General features: G+C 47.0%; 1 protein-coding gene across 1 annotated transcript; it reads right to left on the minus strand.

Annotated features, from left to right (window-relative positions):
• Positions 1-1,035: 1,035 nt before the first annotated feature.
• Positions 1,036-14,563, minus strand: LOC146184479 (uncharacterized). The gene is made up of 6 exons (XM_084608559.1): positions 14,513-14,563; positions 10,795-12,951; positions 5,994-6,128; positions 3,398-3,456; positions 2,861-3,118; positions 1,036-1,429 (listed from the first exon to the last, which is right to left on the minus strand). Exons 1-6 carry the CDS (start codon positions 14,561-14,563, stop codon positions 1,036-1,038), a joined length of 3,054 nt encoding a protein of 1,017 aa, XP_084464685.1.
• Between the last annotated feature and the right edge of the window lie 1,251 nt (positions 14,564-15,814).

Below are 15,814 nucleotides of genomic sequence, written 5' to 3' on the forward strand. Positions count from 1 at the left end.
CAAAATACAAAATTATGTAATAAAAAGTCAGCCCAGATAATAAGAGACACACGTGACATCAGTTAACCGGGTTAGAAGCTTGCACCAATAATCAAGAGAAAAAAAGAAACCATAATCAAGCCTAATATATTCATCTGCTTTGGTATAGCCTTCGCCAGTGTGTAATATTAAGCATATTTAATAAATACAACATTAAGCTTTGCTCTAAATGTCAAGCAAGTAATAAAACATTTTGAAATTTGCAATCAAATCTATGCAGTACGCTGTGTAATGGTAACCATAATATGCGTTCTGCAGTAACCACCCAGTCGAAAAACGACAGCTGATTCCAAATTATTTTTAGTTGGACCAGTGGGCACTAATTGACATTTGGTCCTAATTCCAAAGGGTGCCAACTGCTCTGAAGAAACCCACAACTGGAGATTGCCCATGCAATCTTTTTGTTTCTTTTTGGACATTGCCGGGTTTTATCTAGAACGCCACAATGTGTCTTTCGAGCACGTTGTTGGTAAGTAGAACACGCGGAAGTTGGAAAAACGGCTGTTTCATTTAAAGAATATATATGTTCCAGTTAATATGAGCTCGTTCCAGTTAAAAAGACTGAAATACGCCATAAGTGTAGCGTTCCACGTAGCGCAAACTAATAACGTCTTGTTAAAGATAAATTATCTGGAATAAGTGATTTATCTGGAACTCATGTGGAACCTGTGGCGTTTATGTGGAACAAGAATTAAGTGTGTAAGGGCGCACCTTTGACAGCTGGTAAGGAGGGAGATTATCTCCGCTGTTATGCCAGACCACCACACAGATTCACGAACGAGGGCCTTGAAGCGACTGATGCCCTGAGCCCTTCATGCAGAAGCGTCCAGACTACTGGCCTCATTGCTGCAGGGATCACGAGGCGAGTGCTTTGAGGAGAAGATCATCAAAAACAGAAAGTTCATCCTTGACTGATTCATACTTTCACACTTGAAGAGGAATGTTTGAATTCTTTGGCCAACCATGCTGGCAGAAAGAGATGAGCTTGGTGCATCATTAGTCACAACTTTGGGCATTCCTGATTTTCCGCATCTTCACAAGAAGCACATTTGGAGCAGAAGCCATGACTGCTGTAGCAAAATGTTCCACCGTGTCTACTGGATGCACTTTGGTAGGGATGCGGGACAATGCATTCGCTGTAGCCAACAATTTTCCGGGCACGTATATGATCTCAAACTGGTAAGGCATTGCCTTAAACCTGAGTCTTTGCACTCTCGGAGGAAGCACGCTAAGTTTCATTTTGACGAACAATGACATCAGCGGAAGGTTATCAGTCTCTATGGTGATGGTATTGCCTCTGATGAACTGGTCGAACTTCTGGATGGTCCACGCTGTAGCCAAGGCCTCTTTTTCTGTTTGACTGTACCTCTGTTCTGTGGTCGTCATTGACCTTGAGGAAAAGGCCTCCGCTCACCAGTCAGTTGCGCTTGTTGCAATACTGCTCCGAGTCCAAACGAGCTGGCGTCGGCAGAGACTGTTGTGGCATCTGATGGGTGGTACTTGGCCAACCATCATTCGGACCTCAGAAGTTGCTTGACATTTTTGAATGCAGTTTGATGTTCATGCTGCCAAGTCCAACAAGCATTCTTGATGAGAAAGGTGCGTATCGGAGCAGTGATTTCCGAAATATGAGGCAAGAACCTAGCAAGATGATTTACCATCCCAATACTTTGTTGGGCGAGGTGGTACTTATTCGTTAATAATTTAAACAGTGCGAACAAGAACACAAAGGACAAATAAAAGAAAGCCACAGTACAAGTGCTTGTACTCTGGCTTTCTTTTATCTTGTTCTTTGGCATCGTGTTCGCACTGTTTAAATTAATAAGGAATAACATTCCGAGTAAACGTCTGACACCTGCAACGTCTGTGGGAGGTCGCATTACATACACTGCATCAATCTTCTTCGGGTCTGGCTTGATGCCTTGTGCTGAGCCGACGACACCTAGAAAGGAGACTTCGGAGACCTCAAACCAAAAGTTGTCTTTGTTTATTGTGACACCTGCAGTTGCAAGACAAGTCAACTCTCGCTCTAGTCTTTAATCGTGTTTCTGATTGGTACGTCCAAAAACAAGAAAATTGTCAATCCTGTTGACAACATCCTCCTGACCTCAAAGGATCCTGGCCATTTTATTTAAATACTCCAGAGCGGAAGCGATGCCGAAGGGCAGTCGGCAAGAACAATTGCGACCGAAAGGAGTGATGAAAGTTGTCAATGCTTGCGCGTCTGCTGACCGCTTGACTTGGTGGAAGCCTGCAGTTGCATCCAGCTTCGAAAAAATGGCTGCATCACCGATGAGACCAACAACTTGTTCAACGGTAGGCAAATATGTATTTCCCTTAGAACCACTTTGTTTAGTCGAGTCGGGTCCACACACAAACGGTACATTACATTTTTTTACACTGCCACCAGTCCGGCGCACCATGGAGTTGATTTATCAATACGGCAAATGACGGCGTGGCTTTCGAGTTTTTCAAGTTCTTGCCGAACAACTGAACGCCACGGGATTGGTATCCGTCGAGGGGCACTGAGTGAGACAGCACATCTTGTTTCAAGCGAATGATGTACTCATTTCTTAGCATGCCGAGGACGCAGAACAGTTCAGCATAAAGCTTTTGCTCAAGAGTGTTGACAGTACCCAAAATGTTGACAGTACCCAAACTTCAAGAGCTTGGATCGCTGGTAGACCCAGTAAAGGTACTGAAAGTGAGTGAATGCCGTAAAGACGCTGGCAGAAGATCTTCCCTTGCCGAGATAGATGTGCCAAATACGATTTCCTACAAGCAGAGGTTAGGCACAGGGCCCTGTCAAAATAGCATCTACCTTGGCGAGCTCAGCCGGCCATCGGGGAAGTGATTTGAAACTGCGGAAACCTCGGCACCTGAATCTACTTTGAAGTGAGTTGTGTAGTTGTCGACTGTGAAATGCACATTCTTGGCTTTAGCTGGCTTCTCGAAAGTGTGCAATTGGATAGGACTGAGTTTGACCTGCCTCGACTTCTTAGAGCGGCGAATCTCAGCAATATGACCTGTCTTACCACAGCAGTTGCAGACAGAGCTCTTTGGCAGGCAGTCTGAGCGCCTATAAAATGCGCGGCCGCAGAAGAAACAGACCAGAATATCACGATAGCGTTCCGACTTCACCGCCAGTGAGCGCGTTCTGGCATCGACCGGCCCTCGCGAAAACTTTTGAGTCGCAGTATTAGTGTTGACCATCCCTGGCGAGGTAGACTGTGCGAGTGAGCGTTCCTTGTCCGCATCCTCGGACTGACAAGATTGCGTCCAAGCTTCTTTCAGAGATACCTTCGGGAAGCAGCAAAGCTTATTAGAGAGACGCATGTCGAGCAATCCAATGACAAACCTGTCGCGGACCAAGCGTTCTTCCACTGCCGGTGACTGGTAGTTGCAACGTTTGATTATCTAGAACAGCTCGGCGTAAAATGCGCCGACACTCTTACCTGGTTGTTGAACGCGCTTGTGAAACCGAGACGACTCATAGAGCTCATTACAGAGATGTTCGAAGTTCTCGGAGAAGTGTTTGATAACTGCGTCGTAGGTGGCTAACGTGGCAGTGTCGAATGAAAAAGTGTCTAGCAGCGAGCGAGCTTCCTGCCCATACAGTACAGAATCGTATGTACTTGCACGTCTAGCGGAGTGTTTCGTAGACCGGAGAAAGCGGCATAGTCCTCGAAGCGAGACTTCCATAAAGACCAACTTGCAGGGTTGCAGACGTCGAACGCGTCTAGCGGTTGCAGAGTGAGGCCTAGCAAATATGCCTACTGGGCGCTTTCGTTCGTGAGCATCTTTTTGCCGTTGAGGGTCGTTGAGAGCTGCTTCAATACGAGTTTAGCATGCTGCTGTCATTTCTGACACTATGTTGTGTGGGCGTTCCCGTGCTGTCGTGCCGGGAGGCCGACAGAGAAAGATAGCCAGGCAACCACGCCGCTCCTGAACCAAACACAAACTGATTCATTCCAATCCCCCTGACTGGGCTCCAGTTAAGACGGAAGTTATATGTGGCGACCCCAACGAAAATAGGGATGACAAAAAGAAGTGTCCGAAGTTTTTTTGTCGGAGAAAGAAAGAAAGATCTGTTGGTGCAATGGTATTGCACGAGCAACGGAGTGGGAAGTGGCAAAAGGGGTTAGAAGATTATTTTATGTATCACTTGAAAGGTCGTGAGTGGTATCATAATTTGGTTATAAAGAAATTGTGCCCCAATTGAAAGTAAACATTAAGGAAAGGGGGTGTGCCAACTGAAAACGAATGGCCAAGCCCCATTATATGGACATTAAAAAGGGTAAGCTTCGTTTTCAAAAAATGAGGAGAAAGCCGCCATAAAGAACCACAGTCGTATAAAATGCTGGTATCTAGTTTATAAAGGACAAAGTTTCGGCTTGCTTGGAGAATGATAGTGTGATAGAAGAACTGCAGAATGGATTCCAAAAAACAAAGCAAGTGAGAGGACAATCAGTTCTCACTTACTCAGGGTACTCATATGAACAAAAGAAATGCCGGTTCCTGTGAGTAGCTTTTCTGAAATAAAGAGGCATGCGACAATGAAGTTCGATCATTTGTGGGACATACTGGGCGCACTGGAGACGGTGGCTGGAATTACTTTCTATTCGTTTAAAAAATATTTGTAAAGGTAAAAAGAGGTACAGCCATGGCTTATAGACAAGGATGTTCTTGTCATCTTTGTGTTTTTGGCACACCTACAAGGACTGCATTCCAAACCAGAGAACACCGCAATATTCTTCAAGCGTTTTTTCAATCAAGACGCACAAATTAATCAGTAATTACTAGGACTGAGGCGCCTTGATCATTTAGTCCTAATGACTGATAAATAAAAACCTTTCCGCCTGATAACAGACATCCGTGGTACAAGGACAGAGTAGATCCCAAGTTTACCAATAAACAATGAGCACTAAGGATTTTTATTGATAAAGAGGACGACAAATACAGGTTATTGGCAAGTAGTGGCGGTGACAAGGCCGTATACAAGAAAAGAGCACACAGGCGTGATAGTGCTGGAATTAAAATTGGCCTGGCCTGCGCCCGCAAAAGAACTAAGCAACTCGGCGGTGATATCAACAAACGTGCTCGTCGATCGTTGAACAAACAATACCTGTCGCACTCATCAATGCTCAATTTAAAGGCTGCTCAGAACCATCTGTAGATAACGCCCCAAACTGTTACTAGCGCTACAACTTGGAACATTGCAGAGACATACGCGAGTCATCGAAATCGTCGAGACACATCTCGGCGCACCTTGCGCGACAAAGAAACTGATAAAATGAGTCTCGCGACATCGAGATTTAGCAAACAAAGAATACAGAATTGATATACGTGCCAGAACCGGAGTGATAACGCCGCATGACAACGGCTCCTAAAGAACAACAAATACAGTTTTGAAGATTTCGCGCCTTTACTCCCCCCTTGAAAAACAACGCCTTGAACGCCTTGATGTTCCAAAATACACAAAGCAACTTATTCATAGAGTTACAAAGTTTAAACACCACGGATTATTCAACGCGCGTAATAAGGCTTCAGACGAACAACATGTACAATTTCTGGGCGCGTCTGCCGACGTTGTGATGCTCTCGTACTGTCAGGAATGACTTGATAGTCGAGTTATTCAACGCAGCGAAGTATTTTGTATGGCCCAAAGTATCGTGCGAATAACTTTTCGCTTAGCCCATGGGCTTAGCCCAGTTCAAAAACATAACTGGTCTCCTGGGTTGTACTCTGCGCGGCATCGTCATAAGTTATATCGCCAGGTGTTGATGTCGCCGTTGATCTTTAATAAGCAGCCGTAGGAGTCGTCGGGCTTCCTCTACACGCGGCAGGTAGGCGGCGACGTCAAAGTTGTCTTCGTTGGTTACGTGCGGCAGCACTGCGTAGAGCGTCGTTGTGGGCTCCCTGCCGTGCACAAGCTTGAACGGAGTCGCTCTCGCCTTCTCCTCGACTGTCTTCTTATACGTGAATATCTCGTTCGGCAGGATGGGGTCCCAGGTCTTGTGTTCGGCGTCCACGTACATGGTGATTATGTCTGCGGTCGTTTTGTTGGGGCGTTGCGTAAGCCCATTGCCCTAGGGATGGTAGGCAGTTGTCCTAAGCGAACTCGTTAGACTGTAGTGCAAGATGACCTGCGTGAGCACAGCCGTAAATGCAGTTCCTCGGTCCGTGATGATCACCTCAGGAGCGCCTTCTCGCAGAAAACTTCTTTCGACGGAAAATTTAGCAACTGGTGCTACGGTACCATTAGGCACGGCTTTGGCTTCGGCGTGACTGGTGATCAAGCTGGGAAGGGGCCTAGAAGGTCCATCTCAATTTGTTGAAAATGTTTACTCGGCGGCGGCATGGGGCTCAGCCAACCACCAGGTCTCGTCAGTGTTGCTCTGCGTCGCTGGCATTCACAGCACGGTCACACATATTTAACAAGGTTGGCAGGCAACCGCGACCAGTAATAATTTTCTTGTATCATGCGTAACGTGCGCGCCAATTCGAGATGCCCTGCTGTTGGTTCATCGTGCACCGCCTGCAGAATCTCGTGTAAGAGGACTTTGGGTACTACAAGAAGCTGTGCTTTTATGTTGGTTGCGCAGTTATAAACGACGACGTCGTTGTACAGGTCGAGCGACAATAAATGATGCCGGAACACAGCAAGAGGGGTAGCGATCTTTCCTTCGAGGTAATCAGCAAGGTCTTTTAACTCAGGGTCCAAGCGCTCCTGCTGTACAAAACTGCTGGCGTTACCGGTCACAAGAAGGCATCTTCGCCTTGTTACTTCGGTAGCGCATCAAGGGGAGCTCGTGACAAGCAGTCTGCCTCAAAGGGCTTGCAGCTCTATTTATAGACGACTGTGACGTCGAGTTCTTGAAGACGCTAGGCTCCATCCTGCAAGGCGTTCGGAGTGATCTTTTAAGTTGGCGAGCCAGCAGAGAGCATGGTGATCGGTCATAACCATGAATGGTCGTCCGTACAAATAGGGGCGAAATTTTTATGTCACCCAAATGATGTGAAGACATTCATTATCCGTTGTCGAATAATTGGCTTCAGCTTTCGAAATTGAACGGTTGGCATAGGCGATATCTTAATCCTGTCCTGCACTCTTCAGAACGAGAACCGCGCCTAGGCCCAAACCGCTTACGTCGGAGTGAAGTTCAGTTTCGACGTTTTCATCAAAGTGGACCAGAACAGAAGGGGACTGTAGACGGCGCTGAAGCTTGACGAAGGCTTCTTCTTGCTTCCCTTCCAATTTAAAATCTACGTCAATCTTTGTAAGCTGCGTCAACGGCTTGGCGATGTGCGAAATGTTCTTGACAAATTGTCGATAATTAGCGCATAGCCCAAAGAACCTGCGTAACGCTTTCTTGTCGGCGGGAGGTGGAAAGTGCGTGATCGCAACCGTTTTCTCTGGATGGGCGAACACCTTCCTTGCTAATGATAAAACCCAGGAATCGCAGTTCCTCGTAGGCAAAGTGGCCCTTCTCTGCTTTCAAAGTTAGCCCTGATGACTTGATAGCTTCTAGCACTGTCCGAAGCCTTTTTTAGTGGTTTTCGAAGCTACAGGAGAAGACGACGACATCATCCAAGTATACCTGACCAATCTGCCACTTCAAGCCCGCCAGAACAATTCCATTACTCGTTGAAACGATGCTGGTGAGAGGCCATATGGCATCACATTGAACCCGAATAGGCCGTCCGGTGTGATGAATGCGGTCATCTAGCGATCTCTTTCATCGACATCATCCCGCCGGGGTGGCGCAGTGGTTACGGCGCTCGACTACTGCTCCCAAAGACGCGGAATCAACTCCCGGTCTCGGCGGCCGCTTTTCAATGGAGGCGAAAAGCAAGGCGCCTATGTGCTGTGCGATGCAAGTGCACGTTAAAAACCCCTGGTGGTCGAAATTTCCTGAGTCCTCCACTAGGGCGTCTCTCACAGACTGAGTCGCTTTCGGACTTTAAACCCCACAAATCAACCAGCCAACCAATATTTTGTCGAAATCAATTTGCCAATAGCCGCTATACATGTCAATCGATGAGACACACCTTGCACTACATGTCCTGTTCATGTAAATTTCTTCCTGACTTGCACTAAAATGTCAGTAACTTGAGGTATTTCTCTGACCCACTCTGCAGGTTTCGTATCTCTTAATACTGCCCGTACCATTTTACATTCCATAGCCCTCTGCTTATTCCTCAACTTTAGTAGAACCCCCTTGACCTCGACGTGTTAGCCCTATAGGTGAGTACATGTATATGCAACTATGTAAACGTTCGTCTTGAGCGATACCGAAAAGCTGCTAGTCATAAACTGCGAGTGCTAGCCAAATACTCTGCGTCCCAATCTTATTCTCCTTGTTATTTCCCTTTCAAGGTCCGGATCTGCGGTTTCTACCTGTATTAAGTAGACATATTCGCCTAATATTTCCAGTGCTTCGCTACCTAACGTAAACTGCTGTTTCTTCCCGAGGCTGTTGAACCTTACCTTAGTCTTCCGCAGATTGATTTTTAAGCCAACTTTTGTAATTTTCGTATAAAGGCCATGAATTATTCTTTGCATTTCTCCCGAGTTACTGCATGGCAATGTCATCAGCAAATCGACAATTACTGTAGTAGTTTCTATCTACCCTTACCCTTAACTGCTCTCGTTGAAAATCTATGGATACTTCTTCCATTCAAGCTATGAATCGTACTGGGGAGATCGTGTCTCCTTGCCTAACACATTTCTTTATAAAAATTTTGTTACTTCTTAAAACAGGACTACGGTTGCTGTACAGCCAGTATATACATCGTCCAGCACTTTCACGTACGACTCGTCTACACCCTCATTTCGCAATGCCTTTATGACCGTCGAGCTTTCTACTGAATCAAATACATCCTTCGTCACTGCGGGTAAGTCTGATTGGTTTTCCCTACCGCCAAACTCATTATTGTCCTGACCTCTCTGGCTACGGCAGAGAACAGTATAGAACCCCTTGGCAACTTTGACTATCTTGACCATATTCATGTTGACATTGCCCGCCTTGTCCCTCAGCGGATACACCTGATTTTTGCCTATGCCTCTTTTCTCCTTCATCAACTTTAGGTTTCCCCTACTCTTTACAGCATGATCAATTTTCTCCATATTATGCTTTCTTACTTCGGATAATTTGGGCTCATGGATTAGCTTTGATATCTCTACCAAATGTATCTGGTCTGTTGAATTTGAAGCTTTCTTACTTTGGTGTTGCCTAAATAACTATTTCGTCTCCTTAGACAGCTTACCGGTATCCTCTCTAACTATCCTACTGCCTACTTCTAAAGCGCACTCAGTAATGATATCTGCGAAATTATTGGACATTGCTTCTAGGCTAATGCTGTCATCCTCGGTTAGAGCTTAATATCTTTTCTGTAGCGAGATCCTGAACTATTCTGCACTCCCCCTCACCAGTAATGCATTGATGGACTTCTTACTAATCTGTTTCGTTCCTTCTTCAGCTTTAGAATAAGTTCAGACCTTACCATCCTGTGGGCCCTGCATTGCACTTTCCCGATTACATCTACATCCTGCATAATGGCGGGGTTAGAACACACCAAATCAATTTTATTATTAATCTCCCCGTTAAGAATTTTTCATGTCCACTTCCGGTTTGCTCAAGAAAATGTTCATCATTCGTGAGTTATTGCACTCTTCAAACTTAATAACTGCCGCCCGCTATTCGTAGACCAATACCAAAGTCACACACTGCCTGGTCTCCTGTCTGCTTTTTCCCTACCTTGGCATTGAAGTCGCCTATTAGTAAAGTATACGGCGTCTTTCCTTTCCGCAGTTCGTAGACGCTTTCAACTGCCTGGTCATCATGACCACATGTAGGTGAGTATTCCTGCACAATCTTTAATTACGAATAATTAAGCCTAATTACGATGCCCTTTTATTAATGCTATACGCCACGTGCGCTGTTATGAGGGCACTACCATTGCCGGAGCTCTAGCATCACCTACCGCACAGCCGTTCGCATTATGTCTGTTCCGCCTCCAGCGCGTATTTCGAGAATGGCAGAACGAAGCGGCAGTCGCGTGCTATTTCGCGGATTCAGGCGAATTGAAAGCGTTGATGTGAGAGAGAAAAAACTTTATTGTTGAGACTAGTGTTACTGGGTCTTAGTGGAAGAGCAAAGTGGCCGTTAGCTGGTGGCTTGTGGCGGCTTCTTCAGTGCGGTTTACGGCGCCCAATTGTATATCGGGTCTCGCATTATGAAGCACTTGCTTCCAGGATTCAAATGAGGCAGCTTCTATGAGAGTCTTTCAAAGGTACGAGTGTGCAATTTGGCAAAGATATGTATGCTTCTCAGCCCGTTTACGGCGTTCGCGAAGAAATTTCCAGCGCCGTGGGGCTGTCCGACGTAATCGCAAAATTCGTGATCGAGATGAAGAGCGTCGACTACGACATGCGGCTAGAGGTAAGCACCTTGCTTTAGCTATTGCAGAGTGTGTAATTTCGTATTGTGGTTCCTTACGCTTTTGGAGATGTTCGGAAGATCGTGAAAGCCACCTGCACCTGCAAATCAAAATCGTGAAGGCTGCTGCAAGCTCGCCGCTGCGTTGGCTGTTTATATTATAAAGCCACTATCATGCGTCGCGAACGCACCTGCCATGGGCGTGGAATAAGCAATCATCTCGCCCGAATCTTGACACGAAGAAGTTGATAAGGATTTATTTTCAGTTGAGAGCAATACTGATATTTACGACGCTTGCCAGGTCAATAATTACCTCCTGCAGGTCCTTCACCTTCTTCCTTGCTGATTCAAAATCGAGCTTGATCTTGCGCTGCACCTCTTTCTTCCAGATGTTCTTGAAGTCGTTGCAGAAGGGCACCCACGGTGCAAAGAACTCCTTGGGCCACTCGGACTCGTTCTTGGACTTTGGCTGCAGACTGAAGTACTCCTTGGTCTCCAGGAATTTTAGCCGGCATTCCTCAAGGTTCTCCTCCTGCTCCTTGTGCTCGTTGTAAGCCTTCTTGAGGAAAATGTTCTTCTGCTCCTTGAAGGGTTCCTGGTGTTCGGCGTCGGAGTTTGCCAGCACTTTTTGTACCTTCGTCTCGCAACCTTCGACCTGAGAGTGAAGCTTCTTAAGATCTGCCCTGATGTCATCGAAACTGACTAACCCAGCCCGCTCCATGTCGCTCGGCTCAGGCAGAGGAAATTTCAACTTCTCCCGGGTGATGTCCGCTCTCTCTTGGAACTTGCTTATATAGACTCTGACAATGTAGTGAAGAAGAGTTAAAGAGTTGTCCTTGCTCTTGACGTCCTTCAGCTTGGCCAAGATCTCGAGGCCAAAGCCATCAGCCTGTCCACGACTCCTATTCCCTCCGTTCATGTAGTTACCGAGAGCCAATATAAGACCCAGAATGTTGTGGACCTCCTTGTTGTGCAGCAGCGTCTCGCATGTTATTTTGAGGTTGTTGAGCTTGTGTTCCACACTACTGATGGAATCTGTGTACGTCGACTGGAAGATAATGCAACCCACACGGTCGGCATACTCGGGGATGCGAGACTGATCGAGCAGAAAGCGCTCTGGCTTGTCCAAGGGAATGTCGGGCTTCAGGGCCAGATGGTCTTGGATCAAATTGAGCTCCTCACTCGTGGGGCGAATTTCGTACAGAACTTGCAGAGTTTCCAGGCTTACAATCGATGTGTCAAAGTTGTAGATAGCATTTTCGACGTCTGAGATTTCAAGACGAAGGCTCGATATGAGAATGCCTACATTTTGTGACCGCTTCTGGACAAGGAGCTTCGCCACCTCTTTCCCTTTCTTCTGGTTGGTTTTCGTTTTGGCAGTTGGCTTCTTCTCCTGGATCTGTCTTGAGAACATGTTAGCAAACTCATCCCAGTCTGTAGGAGGAGTCTCCTCCAGACACTCCCACAATGTTTTGTGGTCTTTTTCCTTCTCGGGAGCTTTCTCTGGCTGCTGTGCGGGCACCTGAATTCTCGTCCAGTATAGGGGCTTCATTAGTGCCTTGGGGTTCACGGGTTGCTTGAGGGCTATGGCATATGCGCTGTGCCAGCCGCCCACAGGGGGCGCTGGCAGCGGTGCAGGCCCCATTCCTGGTGGGGGAGGAGGTGGTGGAGCTGGCATGCCATGGACAGGCGCCATCAGCGGTGGTGGGGGCGGAGGAGGGGGCATGGAGGACATGGCTGGGAAAGGCCGTGTAGGTGGTGGTGGTGGTGGGGGCGCCATGCCCATGGGAGGAGGGGGTGGAGGATGAGGAGGCGGGGTTGCGGCCCCACCCAGAATGGATGGCGGAGGAGGAGGTGGAGAGGGAGGAGGCGGGGGTGCAGCTCCACCCAGAAAGGATGAAGGAGGAGGAGGTGGAGGAGGCGGTGGAGCGCAAGGAAAGGATGATGGTGGTGGTGGCGGAGGGGGAGGAGGCGGGGGCTGCACAGCAGCAGGGCTGGTCACAGAGACTGAAGTTGGACTAGGTTCTTTGCTAGTGGGCACTTCGTCTGTCTGGCACTCCCGGTGACAGGTGTCGACCTGCACCTGAGACTCTTGCGTTGAGCGCTCCACCTCGTCCGTCTGAACCATGCCCACAGCAAACCTCCACTGCGCCTGCACCCCTTTTTCGCAGGTTGCCATTGCGGCACTCTGTGCCTCGCACGACCGCAGGGACACGAGGGTGGTCTGGACTTCCCAAGACCGCTGTGGTACAGCTTGCAACACGGGGGCCCGTCGCGGCACCGCGACTGCCTGAGGTGCATCCAGATCACGAGCCTTTCGGGCCAGTTCCTCAATGCCAGCCAGAGTTTGGTACTTGTCAATCTGCTGCTCCAGGCGAACAACCTGGCCTTCGTAGTCAGTCGGTTTCGCAGCTTGCTCACCGCGCAGCGAGAAGAAGGCTAGCTCGTGTTCTTTCTGCAGTTTCTCCAGCTGCGAATTTCAAAAAAGGCTGTTTTTAAAAATAAATAACAAATCGCTGGATTTTTTCCGATGAGTTTTACTTTGAACAAATGCTCGGAAGCATTTGTTCTGCACATTGAAAACATTTGTCAGTGACCTTTCTAGCCGTTTCATGCCCCCTTTAACACTGAGGGGGCGGAGCGGCCGAATAGATGCACCCAGTGAGGGAGTAAGACCGTGAGAGAGGGACGTGTCTGTTGAGGGCGTGGTGACCGTCACTGGGCAGCGTTGCACAATGTGTGTTACTCCGGAGTATAGTTCACTATACTCCGGAGTGAGCAGTCGTGTGTCGCTCACGCGTCCTCAACTTCGGCATCTCCCTTCACATCAGTTTCTCCCCAGCGTTCACAGATAGCAGACGTTCACGCGTAGTGATCCCTGGATCTCGGCTCCGAGCTGCTCGCTGCGTCGTGAAGAAGCTTAACCCTTTAACTGGCAAGACCAGATAAAGCGATGCCATAGTTTTTTCCTTCGTTTGTATTAGTTTTTGTTAGTCTAAATGTGCATCCAAAAAAATGGGAATGCGTTTGAAAAAGGATTTCAAAAAATACAGTACGTCAACAATTTTGTTCATCTGCCAAGATAAGGAGCACAAAGCTGGCGCACTGACATGAGTCAGTCATGTCCTATTTGAGCTGTAATTGAAGAAAACAGTTGTTGCCGCTTTTCAGGCGCAAAAAGACGTGCACATTTGGTGGACTTGAAGCCTGACACACTTTTATGGCAGAGAGCACAGCGCCCTCTGACCTCCTGTATTGACTACGATTTCCATAAAACACCGTTGTTTCCATGGCTCCAGGAAGATAAGTACGTTACTTGCTGGCAAGAACCAAAAAAAAAATGAAGTGATGAAAAGCTAACGTTCCGCGAAGCTTATTTCACCTTTATATGAACACGAGTACTCAGATTCCCGCCATAAACTGCCCCCCCCCCCCAAAAAAAAAAGAAAAGTGACCTTGAGCAGCTCACACACAAGCGGCAACGCAAAGGTAGTTCTATACAAAGTTTTCTGTGTTCATTTACATGTCCAGTATCACATTCAAACCAATTGTGGAAATAAAAACAAACAGCCGACTGCACATCATTGGCGGTAAATTTTTACCTTATTCTGGCAGCTCGACAATTTTGTAGTCTATTTATTTCGTCCGGCACTGCCGCTTCTGCTGCGAAATAGGTGATACTATTCTGCACGGGCCACGTTTAGAGACGCCTCTACAAAGAAATAAAATTGTCGCCACCCTTAACTTCGGATATCGGCATCTGCTGAGGCCAGAACTCTGCCAACGTGGCGCGCGCGAAGAAGACGACGACGACGGCACTTTGAGGTTGAACACGGTCATTACGGCCATCTATTGACGACTCATACATCTTTATTTCAGAGGCTACTTTATAAAAATGCTAAATTTGGAGAAACACGTTCTAAATTTTAGAGAGAGGCATTTTGTGGCCGCCTAGAGTGGGTCAACAATATTGTTGATCTGCTGGTTAAAGGGTTAACTGAGCTCACCTCCGAGCCTCAACTGGAGCTCACCTTCAAGCGCGCTTTCCTCTCTCTCTCTCTCTCCCCCACTAATCCCACCATCAGACCTTTCGGAAGGACATTGTAAAGAAATACGTTGTGCCTGTAATAATAATATTATATAATATTAATAATTATAATAACAACAATATAATAATAATAACGGCTCACTGGAAGGGAAGGGCACAGTATTTGTCACACTTGCTCTGTCGACACCTGACCCGCGCTGTAAGGGAAGGGAGGCAAGGGCGAATGAAAGTAAATAGAGAGAAAGAAGAGCCGTAGTGCAAGGCTGCGGAGTAATTTCGATCACCTGGGGATCTTTACCATGCGCAGACATCGCACAACCCCGAGATTCCTCTTCGATCGCCTCCATCAAAACGCAGCCGTCGTAGTCGGGATCGAACTCAGGTACTCCGGCACAATAGTCGGGCCTCTTACCACTGCACCACCGCGGCGGGGCTGCCTGTTTTCGCTCATTTCTGAAGACGGTGCAGGAAAAGTTCAGGACACGGCTGGACTGCGCGTTTGCTTCGCGTAGCAGTGGATGACGCCTGCCCGTCTGGCACTGCGGTGCAGGTTTGACTGGCTGAAGTACAACGGTTACGAATAAAGTGGGAACGTCATTCTACTAGTTAAATGGCGCAAGAACCTCATAACAAAGTGTAAAATGCATGAAAAGTACAGCAGGGATAAGGAGTGTTACGCACCTACTTCGCATTTGATTAAATATGCAAATCTGCAGTATTTTGTTTCTATTCCCTGTACAGTTATCGCCTTCAGCTCTTGCCGCAGCTCAATAGGTCCTGGATATATCAGCAGATGATGTGGCCTCCACAATCATTTTTATTTTTCACACTCATTTAGAGCAATCCAGCAACAAGAATGTTTATGTATAGACCTTCACCATTATGTGTGATATTTAAACAAAATTGCTTGAAACAACCAGACTTAAGCTCTGATGAAAGAGTTTGTTTTCAGCCTATCGCCAGTTTGAAATTAAAAACAGTTGACAGTAGCATGCGGACATAAAGTGCACCATTATGTGAAAGAACACCTAACATGCATATACATAAACACACCCTCTTATCTCCGACCTATGAAGATTAGGAAACAGGCCTATGAAAGGTCGCTCTTCATGGCCTAGTCAGTGGATTCTGTTACTCGCAACTATGTGCCAATGGTTAAAATTATAATAAAATTTTTGGATGCTTCTACTTCTTTCTGGGAGTAAAATATAATTTTTAAATGAAAATTAGAAAGCGCTCAAGTTTTACCTTAAGAGCAGACGTGAGGCGACATTACACCATGTTT

This window comes from Amblyomma maculatum, chromosome 7 (genome assembly GCF_055883805.1).
Source record: "Amblyomma maculatum isolate TAMU_Amacu chromosome 7, ASM5588380v1, whole genome shotgun sequence".
Classification (NCBI taxonomy): Eukaryota; Metazoa; Arthropoda; class Arachnida; order Ixodida; family Ixodidae; genus Amblyomma; species Amblyomma maculatum.

Coding starts and splice junctions, on each gene's coding strand:
- LOC146184479 (XM_084608559.1), bottom strand. CDS start 14,563: ATGGTGGGATTAGTGGGGGAGAGAGAGAGAGAGAGGAAAGCGCGCTTG. Junction 12,952..14,512: donor AGAGGAAAGCGCGCTTGAAG/GTGAGCTCCAGT, acceptor TGAAATTCGCAG/CTGGAGAAACTGCAGAAAGA. Junction 3,119..3,397: donor GAACGCTTGGTCCGCGACAG/GTTTGTCATTGG, acceptor CGCATTTTATAG/GCGCTCAGACTGCCTGCCAA.